Source organism: Carcharodon carcharias, chromosome 4 (assembly GCF_017639515.1).
Source record: "Carcharodon carcharias isolate sCarCar2 chromosome 4, sCarCar2.pri, whole genome shotgun sequence".
Classification (NCBI taxonomy): Eukaryota; Metazoa; Chordata; class Chondrichthyes; order Lamniformes; family Lamnidae; genus Carcharodon; species Carcharodon carcharias.
The window spans coordinates 141,479,096-141,504,373 of NC_054470.1; the positions used below are offsets into that span (position 1 = coordinate 141,479,096).

General features: G+C 44.3%; 1 protein-coding gene across 1 annotated transcript in view; it reads right to left on the minus strand.

The window, feature by feature from the left end:
* The window catches only part of adgrv1 (adhesion G protein-coupled receptor V1), a 723,938-nt gene extending 700,536 nt beyond the window's left edge, over positions 1–23,402 (minus strand). Inside the window, 2 exon segments of the mRNA XM_041185339.1 lie at positions 13,329–13,478; positions 23,220–23,402. Coding sequence (XP_041041273.1) covers positions 13,329–13,478; positions 23,220–23,402 — 333 coding nt within the window.
* Between the last annotated feature and the right edge of the window lie 1,876 nt (positions 23,403–25,278).

The following is a 25,278-nucleotide window of genomic DNA, read 5'->3' on the forward strand; positions in this document are numbered from 1 at the left end:
ATTGCTGAGTTAAACGTAGAACCCTGCAGCCCATGAAGGCCTGGGACTGGACAAACCCGGGCTTGCTGAGTGCAGTTTGGATTGTTGCCTGGAACCAGACAACAAGAGGAGACATAATACATTCTTCCCTTTAAAACAATCAACCAGAGAAAGACTTCATCTTACACGAAACTAAAGCCCATCAAAATCTTGCATAAATAATCGCTACTAACTACTACGGCAGGAAGGCAGCAATCAATGCAATTATGCAAACCCATCAATACTCCACACATACAATGGCTTTCAGTTCAAGACTAGTTACGGGGACAGAAGACAACGATAAACATCATGCGAGCCCATTAAAAACAATGAGACAACAATCACCTTGGGAAGCCCACCAAAATCAGACAAAGAACTAACCTTGATTTGGATTGAGATAAGAAATTTGAAAAACAGTATAACTGGGCCACCTATTATGAAGGTGAAGCTGACACAGGATGGTGAGCAGTTTTTGGAAGGTGAGCAGTTTTTGGAGCAGTTGAAGCGGAGTTTAAGCAGGGAGAGGGAGCTGAGCCAAGCAAAGGGAGGAGATCTGGAGGTTTGCAGGCCCACAGGCAACATCATGGCGAGGGGCACGGGGTGGCAGGCTCAACCGAAGACAACAAGGCCGCAACCGCAGCCCTCCATGAAGATCGACCACCCACAACCGCGCCCTCCACCCAACTGAAGAACCTTCGCAGATTCCACAGACCAGGACCACATGGGGACAGCAGGCCCCAGAGGACACAAAGAGCGTACCCTAAAATTGCGACCAGCTTACCTGGCTGGATTTCAAACTATCAAGGAACTCTCATTGGTGAGCATGATTCCTGACCTCTCCTAGTTCAATTTGGTTAGGTTTTGGGGGTGGGACAAGGGTAAGGGGACTAGTAGTGTAATTTTCCCTCGTTATGCCGTGTGTTCCCCATTCTTAACTAAGTGTACTCTGTAGGTCTGTAAATCTCAGTGAACTCCTAAATTCATTTGTAACTTCAGTAAACCCTGTTTTTTTTTCCCTGCACCAAAACCAGTTGTCTGCTGCACTTTGTCACAACCCCCAAATAAGTCCAAGGTCTAGAACCCAGGGAGTGGGAGCGATTCGGACCGCTCAGAAGTCAGAGGTGAAGCTGACACACTCCACCACCCCCTACAATCCCTAGTACTAGATTCCCCGACAAGAGGAAACATCCTTTCCAATCCACCCAGTTAAGACCCCTCAGGATCTTATATGTTTCAATCAAGTTGCCTCTTACTTTTCTAAACTCCAGCAAATACAAGCCTAACCTGACCAACCTTTCCTCATAAGGCAACTTAGGTATTAGTTTATAAAACTTTCTCTGAAGTGCTTCCAACATATTTACATCTTCCTTAAATAAGGAGACCAATACTGTACACAATACTCCAGTTGTGGTCTGACCAATGCCCTGTATATGTGAAGCATAACCTCCCTACTTTTGTATTCAATTACCCTCACAATAAATGATAACATTCTATTAGCTTTCCTAATTACTTGTTGTATCTGCATATTAGCCTTTTCCAAAGCATACAAGAGGGCACCTAGATCCACCTGCATCTCAGAACTCTGAGGTCTTCCATCATTTGGATAAAATGCAGATTTTTTGTTTTTCCTCCCAAAATGGACAACTTCACACTGTTCCACATTATACTACATTTGCCAGGTCTTAGCCCACTCACTTAACTTATCTCTATCCCTTTGTAGCCTCCAAGGTCCTCTTCACATCTTACTATCCTACTTATCTTTATCGGCAAATTTAGCAACCATACCTTCAGTCCCTTCATCCAAGTCATTTATATAAATTGTGAAAAGTTGAGGCCCCAGCACTGATCCCTGTGGCACACCGCTTGTCACATCTTTCCAACCAGAAAAAGTTCCATTTATCCCTACCCTCTGATTCCTGTTAGCTAGCCAATCTTCTATCCATGCCAATATGTTACCCCCTATACCATGAGCTCTAATTTTTCGTAATAACCTTTGATATGGCATCTTACCAAATGCCTTCTGGAGCTCTTAATACACTACACCCACCAGTGTCCCATTATCCACAGCATATGTTCTTTCTTCAAGGAACTCTAATAAATTGGTTGAACATGATTTCCCTTTCACAAAACCATGTTGATTTTGCCTGATTATCCTGATTTCTTTTCCAAGTCCCCTGTTATAACGTCTTTAATAATAACTTCTAACATTAATTAAGTGAGCAGGTAAGTGGCTGGTTGGTGAGCGCTATGCTCTTTTTCCTCTAAACTGCAGCAGTAGTTTAAATTAGGACGAGGGGGATGCAAGTACAGCATTAAATTTATAGCTTAACTAGTATAACTACTGTATAAATAATCTTTAAGTGATATTTCAAACCTGAAACTCTTATTAGTTAAATAAGATACAACAGGTGCGGCAGGGTGGTGATGTTTTGAGGCTGTAGCATGTGAAAACTATTGGACACCAGTGTGATATGGTGTGTACCAGCAGTAAGTGTCGGCAATTTGAGTTGATGAGTCTGAAAGTTGAGAAATCCATTAATGGGCTCTCTCTTTCTATCTACCTTCACTGGTCAATATACTTATTGGTACTCCTACAGTTCCACACACTACTGCCCTTATCAGCAACCGCATAAATAGTGCCCAAGCCATTTGTTCACCGTGCAAGCTTAACGCCAACATAGAGTGCATCAAAGCCACTTACAGGGTAACGGTTACCCTGATCAGACAACTGCTCGCTGTGTATTGCGCATACTCATGAATGGGCCTAAGGCTGCCACTTTCAGGCCTGAAAAGTGCCCAGTCTATCTTAAATTACCCTGGAAGGGTATAAAATTTTCAGCAACAGTTATTTCATGCTGTCACAATGCAGTAGCAACACGAGTGGCACTTCCCACTAACAGGATGCAGCTATCAAGCTAAAAAGACATTCTGCCTACCACGCAAATAAGTAACATGATATATGAATTTCAATGCTGCAGTGATGCCAGGCACATAGGCCATACGTCCCAATGAGCAGCAGATCGTATGAAACAGCATGTCCCTTTGACTGTTTGCAATAGACAGAGTACAGACTATACTCACTCCCTCATGCTTCCAAGACTCAGAACATTATATATAACTTTAGATGTGATTCCACAGTTCAGCAGTACTTGTTGAATAATCCTGAGTGTGCTAAGAATTACACTAATAACCAAGTTAAGATTGTCAGGCTTACAATGTGGCTTGATAATACTTGCTAGAAGCTACATGGATTCATCACAAGGACCTGTCCTCTGCAGGCAAAAAGAACATGTCCAGGCATGACACATTTTCTGAATTAAACAAAAGTATGAGGGACAATAGTTCCCTGGTGCATTCTTTATGGCAACACCTCAACCAGAGTCGACTTGCCAACCACTCAGCACCCTTTTTTCATGCAATACACATTGTTGCTCCCTTTATAATTTGGTATTCTTGCGTCCACCCTGATGAGTGTAAGATGAAAAACTCTGGCAGCATGTCTCTTTTTTCCAGTATGACCATGGTCAAACCCGCCACCATCAACTTTCCGGGAGTTACCATTGGCCAGAAACTTAACTGGACCAACTACAGAAATACTGTGGCTATAAGCACAGGTCAGAGGTTGGGAATTCTTTGCCGAGTGACACACCTTCCAACTCCATGAAGCTTTTCCACCACCTGCAAAGCATACATAAGGAGTAAGACAGAACACTGTCTGCCTCTGTGAATACAACTTCAATAACACTCAAGCAGCTCAGCATCATTTAGGAGAAAGCAGTCTGTTTTATTTGCATCCCATCCAACCAGCTTAAACATACTCACTTCGCTACCAGCTCAGCATGGCTGCAATCTGTGCAAGATGCACTGCAGCAACTCACCAAGGATTCAACAGCATGTGACATTTGACTACTTAGAGAATAAGAGCAGCAGGTACATGGAGGCACCACAACCTCCTCCAAGTTCCCCTCCAAACCATGCACCATCCTGATTTGAAAATATATTGCTGCTCCTTCATTGTGCCTGGGTCAAAATCCTGGGATTGGATTTTCTCAGATCCAATCGGGCCAGAACAGAGGTGGGCAAGCAAAGAAATGGCCATGACATTGCTCAGCCAGAAATCCTGCCTGTTTCTGCCTCCCTAATCTTCCAAAGGATGGGGGAGAGTGCAAGCCTTGGAACTGGCCCACACCTATTATGAAGCCCATTAAGAACATTGGGGACTTATGAAAAGCCCATCTCCTGAAACTTTTACAATATTCACCGAGTAAGCCAGCATTTAGCGGCTGTCTGTGTCAGACTGGATGCATCGTGGCGAGGATCATGTCTGGGGCAGTCATGGAGGTGTAAAGATTTTAAAAAGGTATGTAAAAATACTTTTACCCTTTGATGTTAAAATGGCAGTAGCCCATCACAGCTCAGGGGAGGAGCCAGAATCAAGAATGTTGCCAGTTCAGGGGCTTGTCAACTTCCTAGCATTGTGTGCACATCGGCAAGTGGGGACAGCTGTTTGGACCCCACCTGAGCACCAGGAAGCTGCAGCCAAAAATTGAGGTCACTGGAGATGAGGATCATCAGCTTGCATAGGAAAGGGAAAGCACTAGGCATCAGGAGGACAGAGGAAAGGAATGAGGTGCATGAAGCACAGGGCCACGATAGAGAAGACAACTGTTCCTGGGCACTGCACCTACAGGCAGAAGCGAACGGACCTTTAGATGACTGAGAACCAGTGCCACAGAAGACTGTGGGCGGAACTGTATGGCCCTGTTGTGGCAGGGGTGAGGCCAGAAAATGCGGCAAGCCGTTTAAAAGTCCATTGACTTCAGCATGACCAGAAGATCCCGCCAGCAGGAGTGACCATAAAATTCAGCCCTATGACTCTCTAGGCAGATGGTCACAGACCTCCGTGCCCTCATCACTGAGTGCCTGTGCAGCATCTCACGGGCAGCTGCACACTCTTGCATCAACCAGGTGAAAGATGCCCTCTTTATCGATGCTGGACAACACAACAGGATCACAAATGATGGGACATTGTGAGCTCAGAGGACACTGGGTCCGCTATCTGGTGCGGTCTGGTGATGCCCTGCAATACCCTTATAAAAGGATCTCAGTCATTGTGGTGGCTTGCTCTGCTCTCCATAACATGGTTCTCCGGAGAGGTGTGGACCTTAAGAACAGCGAGACCCTGGAATGGGACATGCATTGTGGGAGCAGCACAAGCAGGAGTGAGAAAGGAGAAGGAATTGAGGACAGAGGGAGAAGACGCTGAACACAGAGGTGATCCTGCTTCATGGCAAGGTCTCTTCCTTCCACCCCCTGGGAAATGGGCTTCCCTCCTCTTTCTCATTGGAGTCAGGCTCCTGGCTCCCCTGTGACATCATGCTTCCCTGAGGAGTAATGGCAGGTTTTGGCACAAATTCTCTCCTCCTAGGACAGCAAGCAATCTCATCGATGGCTGCCATGGATGTCTGAAACAGCTTCCACTCCTGCCACCACAGACTTTAGTTAGACAGGAAAACCATCTCCATATCAATTAAGTCCCCTGGAAAATTCAAAACTCAGTCAGTTTCCTACCAGAGAAAGGTTTCTAACACAAAAACACATTCGGCTCCTGTTTGCCATCTCCAAAGGGGAAAATCCAGTCCCTGAAGTTTCCCACCTAACAGCACTAAGAGTAGCTATACAACTTGGACTGCAGCATTTCATGAAGAGATGAAGGAAGCTCACCACCACCTTCTCAAGGGCAATCTAGGATAAGCAATGAATGCTGGCCTTACCAGCGACATCCTATGAATGAATTAAAAAAAACTAAGGAAATTAGTAAAATATAACACAATGATGGTCTGCTCACAGAATCAAAGAATTGTTACAGTGCAAAAGGAGGCCATTCGGCCCATCGTGTCTGCACCAGGTCTCCAAATGAGCAATTTGCTGAATGCCACTCTCCCACCTTCCCCCCAAAACCCTGCACATTCTTCCTTTTTAGGTAACTGTCTAATTTCCTTTTAAATGCTTCAATTGAATTTGCCTCAGAGCCTGATATCTGGAAATATTAAATGATGTGGTTCAAATCAGTTTCTGAAAATTTTCTCTTCTGTGTAAACAGTGATGGTTCACAACCTGTTTTCGTTAGACATGTAGCAAAGCAGTAAGACTATAAATTACTTCAGCCAAAGTTACCAAGCTCTAGTAAAATAGTCACCCTCCAAACACTGTTATCTCAGAAAGATCTTAGCTCAAATTTAAATGCAGTGCAGTGAAACATATTTCTGGAAACTTCGCACTTGATCCAGTTAATCCATCTGCAGTTATAGTTACTTCAAGCACAAATTTCTTGAAGATTTATGTGAAAACATGACACAAAACTACTACATTAACTGCATTTTATTTTGAAATAAAAACAACCGTATTTAACCTGTAAGAAATTCGTAGAATGCAGATTACAGGTTTACTGCAAATTGGTTGATAACTGTAGTATAATGGTATCTGGTATAGCACGGGTTAATGTAGGACAGGGAAACAGTACCACCCACAATGTGATGTAAAGAGACACACGACCTGAGACTAAAGTCAGTTGGAAACTGGACAAAGAGCTGTGTATAAGTAAGCATGAAGTTAGCTCTTAACTATGTACATATATATACACTGTATAGCCCAAGCTAAGTGTTATCATCAAACACATATATGTTCAACCATACGAAACTCAGAACCTCTTTGTGAGACCTACTGAACATATGACATGGTGGCAGCTGATGGAAAAACCCAGAGCTTCAGGGAAGCTGCAGCAGAAATTCAAAAGCTAGGAAATTAAAGGGGCAGCATTCTGACCTGACTGAAAGCACCTGAAGTAAAGGCGGGGGAGGTTACCTGAAAGAAGCTACATTGCAAGATTGGAAGCAGAAAGACAGGTAAGAAATCTCCAATGTGCTGTTGAGGACTCCACAAGAGCTCGTGGAGGCCCAATGTGAATGTCCACAGAGTGCCGAGTCAAAGAACCTAACAGGGATGAGCAAAAAATTCAGTTCCAAGCCAGGATTAGTTTAAAAAGTTTTATTGTGCAACCAGATAGGATTAATTGATAACCTCAGTGAAGTGCCCTGGGTAGCAATGATCATAATATGATCAAATTTTACATTCAGTTTGAGGGAGAGAAAAGTGGGTCCAAGACTAGCATTTTAAACTTAAATAAGGCCAATTATATGAGAATTAAAGCAGAGCTAGCTAAAGGGAACTGGCAAATGAGGTTAAAAGATAGGTCAATTGAATGGCAGCAGCAGACATTTAAAGGGTTATTTCAGAACTCACAGAAAGAGTCACATTTGCTGTGGATAAAGGGGAAACCAGTGGATGTACTGTATTTAGATTTCCAGAAGGCATTTAATAAGGTGCCACATCAAAGACTGTCGCAGAAAATAAAAGCTCATGGTGTAGGAGGTAACATATTGGCATGGACAGAATATTGGCTGGCTAACAGAAAACAGAGGGCAGCATAGATGGGTCTTTTTCTGGTTGGCAGGATGTGACAAATGGTGTGCCACAAGGATCGGTGCTGGGGCCTCAACGTTTTAAAATTTATATCAATGACTTGGATGAAGGGACAGAAAGTATGATTGCTAAATTTGCTCATGATACAAAGATAGGTAGGAAAGTAAGTTGTAAAGAGGACACAAGGAGGCTACATGGGGGCATAAATAGGTTAAGCAAGTAGGCAAATATCTGCCAAATGGAGCATAATGTGGGAAAATGTGAAATTGTCCATTTTGGCAGGAAGAATAAAAAAACATATTATCTAAATGGTGAGAGATTGCAGAGCTCTGAGATGCAGAGGGATCTGGCTGTCCTCGTGCATGAATCACAAAAGGCTAATATGCAGGTACAGCAGGTAATTAGGAAAGCTAATAGAACGTTATTGCTTATTGTGAGGGGAATTGAATATAATTAGGAAGGGGGGTTATGCTTCAGTTGTACAGGACACTGGTGAGACCATATCTGAAGTACTGTGTACAGTACTGGTCTACTTATTTAAGGAAGGATGTAAGGGCATTGGAAGCAGTTCAAAGAAAGTTTACTAAACTAATACCAGGAATGGCCAGGTTGTCTTAAGAGGAAAGATTGGACAGGCTAGGCTTGCATCTACAGGAGTTTAGAAGAGTAATAGGTGACTTGATTGAAACATATAAGATCCAGGGCAGATGTGGATTGGATGTTTCCTCTTGTGGGAGAATCTAAAACTAGGGATCACTGTTTAAAAATAAGGGGTCGCTCAATTACAACAGAAATGAGAATTTTTTTTATCTCTCTCAGGGGGTGGAAGCAGAGCTTCTCAACGTTTACAAGCAGAGGAAGATAAATTCTTGATAACCAAGGGGTGAAGGATTACATAGGAACATAGAAAATAGGAGCAGGAGTAGGCCATTCGGCCCTTCGATCCTCCTCCACCATTCATTATGATCATGGCTGATCATCCAACTCAATGGCCTGCTCCCGCTTTCTCCCCATACCCTTTGAGCCCTTTCACCCCTAGAGCTACATCTAACTCCTTCTTGAAAACATAAAATGTTTTGACCTCAACTACTTTCTGTGATAGCGAATTCCACAGGCTCACCATTCTCTGGGTGAAGAAATTTCTCCTCATCTCAGTCCTAAATGGTCTTCCCCGCATCCTCAGACTGTGACCCCGAGTCTGGACTCCCCCACCATCGAGAACATTCTTCTTGCATCTACCCTGTCTAATCCTGTTAGAATTTTACAGGTTTCTATGAGATCCCCCCTCATTCTTCTGAGCTCCAGCGAATATAATCCTAACCGACTCAATCACTCCTCATATGTCAGTCCCGCCATCCCAGGAATCAGTCTGGTAAACCTTCGCTGAGCTTCCTCTATAGCAAGAACATCCCTCCTCAGATAAGGAGACCAAAACTGCACACAATATTTCAGGTTTGTTCTCACCAAGGCCCTGTATAATTGCAGCAAGATATCCCTGCTCCTGTACTCGAATCCTCTCGCTATGAAGGCCAACATACCAGTTGCCTTCTTTACCGCTTGCTGCACTTGCATGCTTACCTTCAGCGACTGGTGTACGAGGTCACCCAGGTCTCACTGCACATTCCCCTCTCTCAATTTATAGCCATTCAGATAATAATCTGCCTTCCTGTTCTTGCTACCAAAGTAGATAACCTCATATTTATCCACATTATACTGCATCTGCCATGCTTTTGTCCACTCACTTATCTTAATCACACTGAAGCATCTCTGCATCCACTTCACAGCTCACTCTCCCACCCAGCTTTGTGTCATATGCAAATTTGGAGATATTAGATTTAGTTCCCTCATCGAAATCATTAACATATATTGTGAATAGCTGGGGTCCCAGCATCGATCCCTGCGGTACCCCACTCGTCACTGCCTGCCATTCGGAAAAAGACCCGTTTATTCCTACTCTTTGTTTCCTGTCTGCCAACCAGTTTTCTATACACTACCCCCATCCCATGCGCTTTAATTTTACACGCTAATCTCTTATGTAGGACTTTGTCGAAAGCCTTCTGAAAGTCCAAATAAACCTCATCCACTGGTTCCCCCTCATCAACTCTACTAGTTACATCCTCAATAAGTTCCAGTAGTTTTGTCAAGCATGATTTCCCTTTCGTAAATCCATGCTGACTCTGTCCGATTCTGCCACTGTTTTCCATGTGCTCAGCCATTAAATCTTTTACAATGGACTCTAGAATTTTCCTCACTACCGACATCAGGCTGACTGGTCTATATTTCCTGTTTTCTCTCTACCTCCCTTTTTAAATTAGCGGGGCTAGGCAGGAGGTTAAAGTCACATCAGCAACAATTTTACTGAATAGTGGAGCAGGCTCGAAGGGCTGAGTGGCCTATTCCTGTCCCTAATTCATGGGCAGAATTTTGCCCTTGGCGGGCAGGCTCGCCGGGGGCAAGCGGGGCGGTCAGAAACCCGATTGGCGCCTGTGATCAGCATGGCACCGCGATTTTACACTGATGGGCCAATTATGGCCCACCCAGCATGAAAAGCTGCTGGGGAAGCTCCGAGAAGGGGTGTGCGGGGACAGGGGCATGATGTCTGCTGGGTCTAACGGTGACCTAGCAGCCAATTCAAAAGTGGCCCAGGCAGCCCCTGGAAGGCTGCCATCGAAGGATGCTGAAGTCTCAATGGATTCCAATGCGGTTGGGCACAGCAGGCAGGAGGGCAGGTCGGCAGGGCCGTCGGCCCCACGTTTCTCAGTGTGTGCCTCGCTGCCCTCCTGGAGGAGCTGGCAGCCAGGAGGGAAACCCTTGCCCCCAAGGAGGAGGAGGCCACCACACCTCATCAACAAGGCCTGGGAGGAGGCAGCATCCAGGGTGCACATGGATGCAGTGCCGGAAGCACTTCAACGATCTGCTGCGATCGGGAAGGGTGAGTAGTGTGTTGGCATGGGTCAGTATGCAGAACAGTTAAGAGCTGGCCACCCCCACCGTGGACCTGAGAGGTGTTCAGAGTGTGAGTGGCAACTGTCAATAACGCCGGAGCTGGCCAAGAGGGTGAGCCCGGCTGCATGGACAGAGTGCCTTGCGGCACTGTCGGCTGAGCCTTGCCAGGTGTTCCTCAAGTGGGGTTGGTCAGGCTGCAATGGCAATGCAGTTACAGAGTGGACTAATCAATAATCCTCTATCCTTTCAGAAGACATCCCATAACAATACTGGGAGGTTGTGGACTGGCAGGGGACCCCCACAGCTCCTAATCCTGATGCACTATGTGCAGGAGGCACTGGAGCTCAAGAGGCGGCATATGCCTCAGTCAACCGGCCGCAGTGAGGTTGGGTTGCCAGATGAAGGTAAGAGTGGTGTACTGAGGTGAGAATGTCAGCTACTGTAACTATTGTAGTGTTGCCTCTATATTGACGTGAGCCTTGAAACTGGAGTCCCAATTGATAATCAAAAGATGAGAGCACCATGATGCAGATCTCCATTGTCCCACCAGGGTGCCTGGCATGCACAGGGACAGTGTCATGACTTAAACTAATGACATGTCCTTCTTCTCCCTTTTAGGCTCACCAGCAGCCCTTCACTGTGAGGAGCCTAAAGGCCCACCCCTGACCCCGGAGGGCCACCATGCTCAGCATGCACCATGCTCACCATGCATCACACCTGCTCTGTCAAGCAGGCACCAGCGCAGGTAGCAGCACCCTGTTGGGCATAAGATCACCGTCTAGTATATCGATGCACATTGGTGAGGGCACTTCACACTCGCTTGAGGTGCAGGTGGAGGCAGGGAGTGCCCAGAGCGCCGGCTGTCAGAGCATTGCTGGAGACCAGGGCAATGCTCAGTCGATAGTTGATGATGGGCCTTTGGAGTCATCCATTAAGCAGCAGGTGCTGGAAGTCCAGCAGGGTGTGTGGGAGGATCTGGCAGAGATACATGAGGGAATGCATGCTATGGTGTCCAATTGGGAGGGGTCCCTGTGCAGCATGGCCACGGCGTTGACCCTAATGGTTGAGCACAATGCCTCCTCCATGGACAGAGAGTGGCGACTCTCTTGGAGAGCCTGCTCCAGGGACATAATCATGTGTCTCTGGGGATGCACTCAGACCTGCAAGCCCTCACACCGGCAATGGCCTCAGCTGGTCAGTGTCAGTGTGGGAGATGGATTGGGCACCCAGTATCCCAGCTAGGTGCCCGTCCATCAATGGTATGCAGGGAGGTCCAAAGCGACCTCCCGTTGGGCACGAGCTGCCTGTCATCTCTGTGGGCTCCTCTCGGTGTTCCAGATGACACCAGCAGCTCCTCCGCCTCTCTGCCAGTGACCATGGCATCTAAATGAGGCTGCAGCGACTGGGGAGATGTCAGCCATTGCACTGGCTGTTCCTCTCCAGGCGGGGCCAGCACAGGCTCCACCGGCCAGAGGACAACCGCCAAGTTAATCAAGGCCAACAAGACAGCAGAGTCAGCAGGCTGTCTCCAATGCTGGTGCCAGCGAGGGGGGAGCACCTAGACATAGCACCCACAAACGTAAATGTAAAGCACCTTAAGCACCCCCATTTTGCTTTAACTTTTTTAATGGTGTGATAAAGAACACCAGTTTATGTTCATTTCAGCTATGTTTCACATGCACAATTAAATGAGAAGTTATTTTGTGCTATTGGACTCTGTATGCTTCATTTGTTCTGTAGATGCAGAACATTATGTAATGATGGACGTGTGTCTCCTGAAACTTTATTTCACAGGCACAGAATGTATGTTGTGGCCAAGGAAATGTTCCTCTCTGGGATCGTGTATGGAGCCTGCAGCCGTTGCATGTGATGTGGTTCTTATTTGGTAGGCTAGCTGAAGGAGCGTTGGATCAAAGCGTCCTGAGGGTCCCTGCCTCCCTGGAGGTTACCCAGGTCAGCGTCCACACCCTCAGCGTTCTCCACACCGTGCTTGTCCTCGGAGTCACTACTGGACTTATCATCTGGGGCCTGTGCACCTGCGTCAACATCCACTTCCTTCAATGGGTCCCCCCTTGCCAGTGCCAGATTATGGAGAGGGCAGCACGCAACCACTATCAGTGACACACGCTCTGGGGAGTATTGCAGTGCGCCCCCTGAATGATCCAGGCATCAGAAACGCATCTTGAGAAGACATGTGATTCTCTGTACATGCCTCCCTTGCGGAGGCATGGCTCCTGTTGTACCGCTGCTCGGCCTCTGTTCTTGGCTGGTGCAGAGGCGTCCTTGACATCAAGGCAGCATTTGACTGAGTCTGGCATCAAGGAGTCCCAACAAAACTGAAGTCAATGGGAATCAGGGGGAAAACTCTTTGCTGGTTGGAGTCATACATAGCAGAAAGCAAGATGATTGTGGTTGTTGGAGGCCAATTATCTCAGTCCCAGGACATCACTGCAAGTGCTCCTCAGGGTAGCGTCCTCGGCCCAACTATCTCCACTTGTTTCATCAATGACTTTCCCTCCATCATAAGGTCAGAAGTGAGGATGTTCACTGATGATTGCACTATTTTTAACACTATTTGCGTCTCCTCAGATACTGAAACATTCGATGCCCATATGCAGCAAGACCTGGACAAAATTCAGGCTAGGGCTAATAAGTGGCAAGGAACATTCATGCCACACAAGTGCCAGGCAATGACCATCTCCAACAACAGAGAATCCAACCATCTGCCCTTGACATGCAATGGCATTACCATCGCTGAATCCCCCACTCACAACATCCTAACGGTTACCATTGACCAGAAAATGAACTGGACCCGCCATATGAGTGCTGTAAGAAATTGTCCCATTTTACTTGGAAAGAACTTAATCAGAAAATGAAATTACCTGCAGCCTTAGGTAAAATACAAAAGTTTCATCAGCTTCTGGAAAATCATCGTCCTTGACTGCAACGTATACGGTTTTGCTTGTTTCTGTTGTCAGAAATCGAGCTGCGGCAGATGTGGCCTCAAAATCACCAGTATCTTCCCCTTGAAGCTAAAAAGATTTGTAATGAATATGAGCTTGTATCACTACGTATGCTTTCAGACACATATTAAGGAATTTTCTCAGAGGTCTTTAACAAGCACAGAAACACTAACCCAACGTTAACTTATTTGCTTCCAAAAGTGATTAAACAATTGACATGTAAGTTTAATCAACATAACTTAATTCCATTTTTTTCAAACATGCAATTATTGCTTCAAATGCTATCAAATACAAAGGGCAGAATTGCAATTGTATGATTATGACATGCTACCATTTCATTTATTCATTTCTAGCTGGATTAAATAATGTGGCTTAGTAATAGAACAAATGCAGGTATTGCAGAAAACTTTATCAGTAATTGGTTCTGCTCTAGAAAATACATTTCAAGGAGTTATTTACAGACATTTTTAACTCTTTTAATTTTATTGGGAATGAGATGGTGTGATCTGGGATAATTTTGCCTCCAATTTTCCCTTTGTGGAAAATGCTTGTTGGCTGAGCTGAAATAGTAAAATAGTAACATAGTCTGTATTGATAATTATAACTCATACACAACTTCATAGCACATCAATTGTAACATCATGCCACCTCTCGAAATAACAACAACTTGGATTTATATTGCACCTTTAATATGATAAAACATCTTGAAAGCACTTTACAGGATCTTAGTCGGGGTGGGGATGGAGAATTCCAGAAGGTTCAAGGGCAGGAGAGCATTAGAATAGTCATGTCTAGAGGTAACAAAAGCATGGATGAGGGTTTCAGCAGATGGGCTGAAGTAGTGACACAGGTGGGTAATTTTATGTAAATGGAAGTCGATTACATTATGATTCATGACCGCCAACTGGATTAGTGAGTAATCATTCACATTAAGGTATATCTTACACCCAGTTTAAATTACAGCAATAAGTAATATTGAATAATGAATAATAGGCTAATACCTTTAAAATAGATTGCAGGAATATCATGTTAGCTGGTTAATATGACAAACAGCAATCACCAATTGAACAATAATCGAGAGAGGTCAAACTTAATAATTTCCATATTTCTGTTTCCTCCTCATACGAAAGGTTTTGCAAAGAAAATATCCAAGTCTATATTACGTACAGCACTATTGACTGAAACTTGTTAGTTGATCCCTTACACTGAGAGCATAGCAAAACACTCATTTGCTTCTGGCACTGTTGTAAGTAAGGTCCAATGGCACTAAATAATTTACCATCACTTTGCGAATTTGCTCTAACAATTAAAAATATAATTCAAATTCAACCTTCATAGAACTTATGACAAACAATTTACATAAATATGGAAATACATTTTCTCATAATTTGAACATTTATTTTTGTCTTATTTTATGGCAGAAACCCAATAAGCATATTTCTTAAATCACAAAGCACAAAGGTGATCGTCTACAAATACGTATATATGTGCTCGATGACCAGGGTAACAATACATGTGAATAAATAACAAAGGAAAGCTTAGCTCACGTGTATATTTCATCATTGAAACAAAGTTAATGAAAAGGAAAGATGGACAGGATATGCAAAGAATGGCCGATCCAGTACTACCCGCTTTAAGTCCCAGTAAAAGTTAAATGTCCCACCCAAACAGTCCAAGTTTATATCATCCTGAATGACCAAGGTTTTACAGGATGGTGATGACCCCATCCGCCAAATTGATGGTTGGGAGTAACGCCTGCCAGTTCTCAAAGCCCTGATTGCCTTTTAGGTTCCATCAGGAAATAAACTGCATGCAGTTGTGACTTCCATTCCTTTAAAGGATGAGATTACGACGCAAAAGCCGCTGACCAATTCAGTCCCAGCAGCATCACTAGGAGTGGTGTTTATTATTGGGACTGCACCCCGCTAGCAACAGCCACAATGATCCAGAACCCAAGTAAATTGGGTCAGGTTTGGTGCTGGGGTCATTCAGGTAGGCCAAGGCAAAAGGGGTAATTTATGAGGGCATGGGGGAAGTTGTCTTTCTGAAGGGTGGCCCTTGCAGCTGGGGGGAGGGGGGCTCTCCATGCATCCCTCAAGGAGGCCAACAGGGTATACCTCCACGTGAAGGAGTGCCCATCCACCCTTGGTAAAATACCAGCAGCAAAGGGAAGAGGCGCTTAGATGGCCCTTAATTGGCCGGTTAAGGGCCGCAATTGGCCTAAGAATGGGAGGGCCATTCACCATCTTACCCGTCACTGGTAAAATGCCAGTGGCAGCAGGAGGCTGATGTGCCCCTAGGACACTACCCAGAATTTCTCAGGGTGGTGCCCTAGATCCAAACACGCTTCATCATTGACCTTCCCTCCATCATAATGTCAGAAGTGGGAATGTTCAGCACCATTCGCAACTCCTCAGATACTGAAGCAGTCCGTGTCCTTGTGCATCAAGACTTGGACAACATTCAGGCTTGGGCTAATAAGCAGCAAATAACATTCATGCTACACAAGGGCTAGGCAATGACCATCTTCAACAACAAAGAATCCACCCAGCTCCTCTTGACATTCAATGGCATTGCCTTCACTAAATCCCCCACTATCAACATCCTGGGAGTTACCATTGACCAGAAACTGAACTGGACGAGCCATATAAATACTGTGGCTACAAGAGCAGGTCAGACGCTTGGAATTCTGCAATGAGCAACTCACCTCCTGACTCCCTAAAGCCTGTCCACCATCTACAAAGCACAAGTCAAGAGTGTGATGGAATACTCACCACTTGCCTGGATGAGTGCAGTTCCATTAGCACTCAAGAAGCTTGACACCATCCAGGACAAAGCAGACCGCTTGATTGGAACCCCATCCACCAACTCAAACATCCACTGCCCTCAACAATGACGTACAATGGCAGGAGAGCGTACAATATACATATCGCATTGCAGCAACTCACCAAGGCTCCTTCGACAGCAACTTCCAAACCTGTGACCTCTACCATCTAGAAAGACAAAGGCAGCAGATGCATGGAAACATCAACACCTGCAAGTTCGCCTTCAAGTCAAACACCACCCTGACTTGGAAATATATCGCTGTTACTTCACTGTCGCTGGATCAAAATCCTCGAACTCCCTCCCAAACAGCACTGTAGGTGTAAACACACCACAAGGACTGCAGTGGTTCAAGAAGGCGGCTAACCGCCACTTTCTCAAGGGTAGTTAAGGGTGGGCAATAAAATGTTGGCCTAACCAGCCACGCCCATGTCCTGTGAAAGAAAAAAAATGCTCCCAAGCACTGACCTCTCTGCTAAGGGGAATAGATTATTCCCACTCACTCTATCCAGGCCTCTCACAACCTTGCAAACCTACCCTCAGCCTCATTTTCTAAGAAAAACAATCCCACGTCTGAAATATTGCGTCCGTCAGGCAGTCTCGGCAGGGGTGAGCTGGAGCTGTCGGGAAGCTGACCGCTGCCCACGATTGGGCCACGACCGTGATTTCACACTGGCAGGCCAAATAAGGCCCGCCCAGCATGAAATGCATGCTGCAGTGCTCAGCACTGTCTGGGTGGCGAAGGGGAGGAGGGCAAAGCGGGGTACTTTTCCTGCGCACTGTGACTCTTCACATAAGTAGGGACATATTAGAAATGAGTTTGAAAACGTTTTATCTTTTTAATGATGGAAAAAACCTCATCCCACCTGTGTATGAGGTTTTGCAAAAAATCCAAAGGCCACTTGGCCTTTTCGCCTGCCCGCCAACTGTAAGGTTGGACTGGCAGCAAAAAAATTAATTCAATTAGATCCTTAATTGCCTTAATAGGCCTGCTAATTGTCGGCAGGCGCACTGCCGACTCCCACAAGCGCCCGCTGACTGCAATATCATGCAAATGCGCAATGACTTCAGGACGCTCGCCCGATGTCATCGTGCATCATTTAACACTTGTTTGGGTCAGGCGGCACTCACCCGACGAGCGCAATATTCTGGCCCATATGAAAATTGTATACCTGGATTTCAATTTAGGGATAATTTTATACAATAGTATTTAATCTTTTCACATAAGACTTATATTTATATTAAGTGACAATAATTATTATTAAAATGTCTCAATTATAAAAGTAGCACCACATTTTAGCATGCCAAAATCAGCAATAAACAAAATATATCTATTTCCAGTAGTTTCTCCACAAAGCACTGTTCCACAATAACAAAGTTGTAAATATGATTTATAAAAGGTCATTTTGAATTGTTATGATTAGTTTGCATTCAATTATGATAAATATTTTGCATGCAATTGAGCAGATCTGCAGAAATCAGAACTTGCATTAATTTTGTTTAGGTTTGTATGAAACAAGGAACACCACATTTTATCTATCATCTTCAAAATCAGAAAGTCGATTTATATTCAGGTCTCGGCAATGGTAGTCACCTGGATCACCTAAATTCTGGATATTTTTCACAGAAGGAAAACACATTCATAAAGGAAACAAGAAAAAGAAAACAGATGCTTGTTTCCAAATTCCTTCAAAGCCTCACTCTCCCTATGTCATAAAGTTCCTCCAACTCAGCAAATCTCAGATATCTACACTCCTCCAATTTTGGCCACTGTTTCAAGGTCCAAACATGCGCATTCCAGTGTTTTGTACCCCTTCAGGCCAAGGACAGGCCCAGTGCACCCACATGAAAAGAAAAGAGCAGGAAAACCCTGATCATGTGACCCAGGGCACCATATTCAGAGAAGTGTCCCAGGCAGGGAACAGGGAGAAGTCCCAGTTAAGCAGAAAGAGAGAGGAGCAGAGAAAGAAGCTCCAAGCAGAAAAAGGACTTCTGAGGCAGTCTTTAATTAATGTGGGCTCGGTGAAGCAATAAGGATCTTAAGAAGGCAGCAGAAGGTTGGTGACTCTGTGCTATGGGCCACTAACGTGGAGGTACTCCTTTGGAGCAGTAGTACTCAGCTCGGCATGGCCCAAGCGCTTAAGTCGTGCTTGTGAATTGATGCTGGAGTCAGGAATCCAGGGGAACGGGACTCAGGAGAGTCAACCAAAAGGTGGCTAGGGAGCCTGTCCACCAAATAGGCAGCTGGCCGACTGCTAGTTTATACTGGAAGCAGCATTAACTTCCGGCCCCATCTAGCGAACAAGGCCCACCTTAGAGATCAACAGCTCTGTAATCCCAGCAGTGCTGGGTTTGAGCAGTGGCCACTGCTGAGACTACAGGCCTTCGCTGAACAAGAGGAGTTTATGGAGCCAGTGGCAGATCCAGCGAAGGGGTTGGGGGACTGGGATTGGGGGTGCTGAGGATAAAAGGTGGGGGGGTAGGTGTCTCTGATGGGCACAGGGGACCCCACCCCCAAAGGAGACTCCCCCTCACCCAACAGCAATTTGCAAAGTAAAAGCTGCCAGGTTTACCACCTGGCATAGGCCTCCCCATGTCATGCGTAAAATAGAAGCAGAGGCAGAATGAAGCACTTAAATAGCCATGAATTAGCCACTTAAGGGCCTCAATAGGTCCAAGGGTGGTTAGGCTGCCTGATGTCCCCCACACCCAACCTAAAATGGGAGACTGGTCAAAGATAGGCAGAAAAGTGGTGGGAAAGTCAAGTGCTTAATTTTACTGGCCCCCAGCCTTCAAACGCACAGGCTTTGGGGGGTGGATAATATCCAACTAATGGTGTTCAAGCTGGCTCAGCTTCTGTCACTGGCAAACCAAAAAATTCAAGTTAACCATCACCAAATTTTTAAAAATTCATTCATGAAATGTTGACATCGCTGGTTAGGCCAGCATTTATTGTCCATCCCTAATTGCCCTTGTGAAGGTGGTGTTAACCTGCACTCTTGAACTGCTGCAGTCTATGTGGTGTAGGTAAACCCATAGTGCTGTTAGAGAGGGAGTTCCAGTCACCAGGGGAAGGCAATTGAATGCAGTGTGCAACTTTGCCATATAGTTTTCAGGTATTTATCTTAATTCTTATTTAAACGATGACCGTAATAGAACCATAGAACATGACAGCACAGAAAACAGGCCATTCGGCCCTTCTAGTCTGTGCCGAAATATTATTCCGCTAATCCCATTGACCTGCACCCGGTCCATAACCCTCCAGACCTCTTTCATCCATGTATCTATCCAATTTATTCTTAAAACTTAAGAGTGAGCCTGCATTTACCACATCAGATGGCAGCTCGTTCCACACTCTGACCACTCTCTGAGTGAAGAAGTTCCCCCTAATGTTCCCCCTAAACCTTTCCCCTCTCACCCTAAAGCCATGTCCTCTCATGTTTATCTCTCCTAATCTAAGTGGAAAGAGCCTACTCGCATTTACTCTGTCTATACCCCTCATAATTTTGTAAACTTAAATGAATGTAATGAATTATATGTGATGCCAAGCACATCTGTGAAAGCAAAATACACAGCAACTACATTACAATGTAAATCAATGTTAATCCAAAAAAAATTTACAAAAATTTGGCAGTATTTTAAAAGATTATTCAATCTGTCTGATGGGAAACTGTCAATGAGCAGAATTTATTATAGACCAACACTGACAAGACTAAAAACATCATGTTTATCACCTGCCAGAGAATTCGCAGCCTAGATGCTAATCCAATTCCCTTTCCAGATATCCACTAGAGCTCATCTCAATGATGCACAGCCCAAATGTTTTCGGTATCTTGCTTAACCCAGAGCTTAACTGCAAACTCCATGACGAGTGCTGCCTACTTTATCTCCTTAACATTCCCCATCTCTGCACTTACATCACCCCACTGCTGCTAGAACCATGATAAATATTGCTCCCCTTTTCTCTAACTTCTCTATTGCCCTCCACACTTTTCTAGAATTCCAACTTGCCCAAATCTTGCATTCCACACAAAATCATGCTCATCTGTCACCACAATCATATTGACCTCCAATGGTTCCACAATCCTTGGCACAGTATTGTACAATACATTAGCCAGTAGCCACATGCAACTAATCCAAAGGCAAAAGACTGCAGGTTCTGAAAATAAAAACAAAGTACTGAAAATGCTCAGCAGATCTGGTGGCATCTGTGGAGACAGGAACAGAGTTAACATATTAGGTCTTGTCCTTTCATGAGATCTTTCATCTGTTCTGTTGGAAGGTCACAAACTAAAACTTTAACTCAGTCTTTCACTCCACAGATGCTGCCAAAGCTGCTGAGTATTTCCAACGTTTTCTGTTTTTATTTGAGCCACATCCAGCTAATTAGGAATCCAGATGTAGCTAATTGTATTTTTGATTCGTAGATAATAAATGAGTAAGAAACATCAGTGTTGGACATAGAATCATAGAAACTATAGGTATGGAAACAGACCATTCTGTTTCCTGTGACCTCAGTATCCATCTGTACAAGGTATATGCATGTGTACTTTAACCATTTTGTGCATCTGTTGGTAAAATGGTAAAGCAGATTTTTTTGATTGTTTTTTATCCTTACTTCCTTGTTTACTGGTTATCTGTTAAAATGGTGAGTGACTAGATGAAAAAGCCAGACTTAGCACCATGAAAACACCACCAACTTTGGATGAGAATTTCCTGCAACAGTGATACTGATGACAAATACCATAGCTTAGACTGTTGGAGGACAATCCTCCAGTCGGGAATTTACACTAAAATTTACAGAAGAAATAGAAGCAAGAGTAGGCCAATTGGCCATTTGGCTGCTCGAGCCTGCTCCGTCATTCAATAAGATCATGGCTGATCTGATAATGGCCTTAACTCCACATTCCTTCCGCTAGCCCTGGAAACAGTGCGTAGGCAACCACAGGGGAGGACAAGTGCTGAGGTCAGCTGATTAGAAAGCTCATCTTGGTTCTGTGGGACTTCATCCCAGTTGTGTAACAAGCTGTTAGGCTCTCTAGCCTTCACCCCATATACCCCCTCACCACCCACCCACTCCCATGTCCCCTCTTGGCCCCAATACCACTTCCATAGTCACTCACCAGTATCCACCATGGGCAGGCCTCAAGAGCCATGAGGAGATGAAAAGAAAAATAAACTAACAATCTAATACTCATGTGCACTTGATGGTGAAAAAAACTCCCATTCATGAAATCCACTCACAGCTTTTAAATCTCAAGGGGTTAATCTCTTATAAAAACACCCAAACTTCTATTCCGTTGCCACATCAAAGACAGCTACTTTTTTAATAGCCTCTTTACACTGTTAATCAAACCGTGAACTCAGAAGGCCGGACTGAGATAATTGTAGATTTTGAAACTCCGCCAAGCGTTCATAATTACATAATAGCCCTTGAGGAAATATCAACAAAGAACCCAATTGAAACTGCACAGCCAGGTGCTAATTTTCTTTCTAACCCACATCAGATGGCCTGTCAATCAAAGCAGTCCAACATAAGACTTTTTTTTTACTCCCAGTGGCAGTTTCAGCCTTGTTTAATGTTTAAAGAGCAGAGCATTTAAAAACCCTTAGATAAATAGACCTTATCCACCCTTCAAGAGCACTTATGTCTACTCCATCAATTTGTGACTCCCGCACTGCAGGTTAAGGCCTTTGCAACAGCCAAACTGGGATCTGTTTAAACTCAACACCAAGTTCAGTTGGCCCTGCTGATTTCAAGGTTCCACCTGGGTGGAATGCTCCCCGCCCCCTTTTCACTACCAGCAAAAACTGTACCTGCCGGAAATGGGGATGGAAGCCTACCATTTGTAAAGGCCCGCGGAGGCTTCCTATGTCCACGAAAATTTGGCTGATCATATCCTCCTCACAATTTACTTTCCTACTGACCTCTATAGCAAATCTGGCTACCATACACTTGGTCCTTTCATCTAAGTAATTGTAATTAGTTGAGGTCCGTGTGGCACTCCACTGGTTACAGTTTACAAACCTGAAAATAATCCATTTATCCTGACTCCCCATTTCCTGTTAATTAGCCAATACAATGCTAATATATTATCCCCAATTCCTCTTTGCTAGTTCAGTAACCTTTTATGTGGCACCTCATCGAATGCCTTTTGGAAATCCAAATACACTACATCTACTGATACCCCTTAATCCACCCTGCTTGTTACACCCTCAAAGAACTCTAGTAAATTTGTCAAACACAATTTCCCTTTCGCAAAATTATGTTGACTCTGCTTGATTGCATTATGACTTTCAAAAAGTCCTTCTACTACCTCATTAATAATGGATTCTAGCATTTTCCCAATGACAGATGTTAGAGTAACTGGCCCATAGTTTTTTGCTTCCTGTCTCCTGCCTTTCTCGAATACTGGTGTTATATTTACAGTTTTCCAATCCGCTGGGACCTTTCCAGAATCTAGGGAATTTTGGAAGTTCACAACCGTTGGATCCACAATCTCTGCAGTCACTTCTTTTAAGACTCTAGGTCCAGGGGACATGTCAGCTTTACATCTCATTAGTTTTCTTATTACTTTTTCTTTAGTGACAGTGAATTTTTAAAGTTTTTTCCTCCCTCCCTTTAGCCTCTTGACTTTCTACTATTCTAGGGATGTGCAGCTGCACATTCCTGAAGCCTAGATCCTATTTCTAAAACAGCATATTATATTGGATTTGGTCCTTGTCTCTTGCTGTACCTGATCTCCCTGGAGAATAAAATTTAGAGAAACTGGTAAAATTAACATGGCTACACTGTCATAATCAAATCAAGAACAAATATTTCTGTTTTAAAATAAAAGCACCGCTGGAACACCAAGCATAAAGGGTAAATTTTATACTTTTCCCCAATACTTCGAACATAATTTACAGTCAGTAAAATGTGAACTGAAGGCATAACGAGTTGTCACAATTCACAGTAGGATTGCCAAGACAATCTCTGGTCCTTACCAGTAAGAGTGCTGTGACATTGGCTGGTGTTCCTGTCCTTTCAATAACCAGACGTATAACTGAGGTGCTTGTTTCATTCACCACAAACTCTTTTTGGCCTGCAAACTTTACTTCTGTATTTCCAAAAGCGAGAGTGACACAAAGACCCAAAACAAGTTCAGCTGCCCAGAAAACAGCAGGCATTCCTATAAAGAGAAATCAAAGAAGCAATACAAGTTTAAACTAGGATCATTGTGAGCATTATAGGTAAAAATGTACAAACACAAAATTGTTTAGGTAAATATTTTCAAATTCATAGAGAATTTTCCCCAAATCATTTTACAAATAACTTGGATAAAAGTTTTTCTCATTACTTTTAGTATTGATTTTCTTATTTATTACATGATAATTGCAGTGACCAAAACAACTTCAAACTCCTCCTTTTCATTACTAATTGCCTCGCTCAACTGCCTTTTTCTGCTCCCTCCACTTTCACTTCTGAAACTAAATATGAAGACCTCACAGATTTTTCTTTCTCCATAGTTGAAACTTTTCCCTCCACTTCTCTGGGTCCTTATGCCTTTCTGTCTCATGCCTTTAACCACCCCTTACTCCAAATCTCACACCACAATGCATTAGTTTCTCTGCAGCCAAATCACAACTTTCACCAATCATCTCCATAAGTAATATCAGCTGCTCCCTCAACCCTCTTCCAACCCAACTACTCCTCTTCAGTCTAATACTTGCCGACATAATTTTTTTAATTCGGTCTTAGGATGTGAGCGTCACTGGAAAAGTCAGCATTTGTTGCACATCCCTAATTGCCCTTCAGCAGGTAGTGTTAGCTATCTTCCTGAACCACTGCAGCCCATGTGGAGTAGGTATACCCACAGTGCTTTTAGGGAGGGAGTTCGAGGATTTTGGCCCAGCAACAGTAAAGGAATAGCAATATAATTCCAAATCAGGATGGTGTGTTTCTTGGAAGGGAACTGTCAGGTGGTGGTGTACCCATGGATCTGCTGCCCTTACCCTTCTAGGTACTCTAGGTCGTGTGTTTGGAGGGTGCTGTTGAAGGAGGTTCAATTACTTCCTACAGTGCATCTTGTAGGTGTAATCAATCTCTCTGTTTCCTGAGGAATTGTCCTTCTCCATCAAAACTACTGGAGCCATCGTCCTTTGCAAAACCACACCTTCAACCTCTCCCTGTCCTCTCCACCAATCCGTCTCCAGCCTTCCCTTCCTCTCTACACTCCCAGCTTGATGCCCATCAATCCAACCACACCCTATTCAAATCTCTTTGTTGATTGGGTATGTGAATGGCATCCAGGCCTGTTTCGGCATTACCACGTAGATGTAGGGGGGAGGCAGTGGTATAGTGGTATTATCGCTGGCTAGTGATAATACCACTATTATCACTAGGGACCTAGGGTAATGCTCTGGGGACCCTGGTTCAAATCCCACCACAGCAGATGGTGAAATTTGAATTCAATAAAAATCTGGAATTAGAAGTTTGATGACAACCATGAAACCATTGCTGATTGTTGTAAAAATCCATCTAGTTCACTAATGTCCTTTAGAGAAGGAAATCTGCCATCCTTAACTAGTCTGGCCTACATGTGACTCCAGACCCACAGCAATGTGGCTGACTCTTAAATGCCCCCTGAACAAGGGCAATTAGCCAGCAATACCCACATCCCATGAATGAATAATAAAAAAATGTAACCCCCAATATCCCTGCGGATTTCAAATCTTCTTCTGCCATAGCTATGTGTTAACTTCTAGAGAATGACTATTTCTCCATTCTGTTCCTACCTGCCCCAACATAGTCAGTAGTCCCTCCCACCCAACAAGGGCACCACAAGAGTGTCCAAAATCCCCTCTATTATGTACCTGATAACTTCAACAATATCATCCATTAGCAGTGAGAAGCAGACTAGATTCCAAAGGCTGAATTTTTAATCAGGGGCCGGGAACCAGAGATGCGGGTGCATTCAGATGCAAATGGCATATTTCAAGCATGCGCACAGAGATTTTCAAATCCTCAGTCAATTGAAGGCCAAAGAGTGAGCTCGCCATCCAA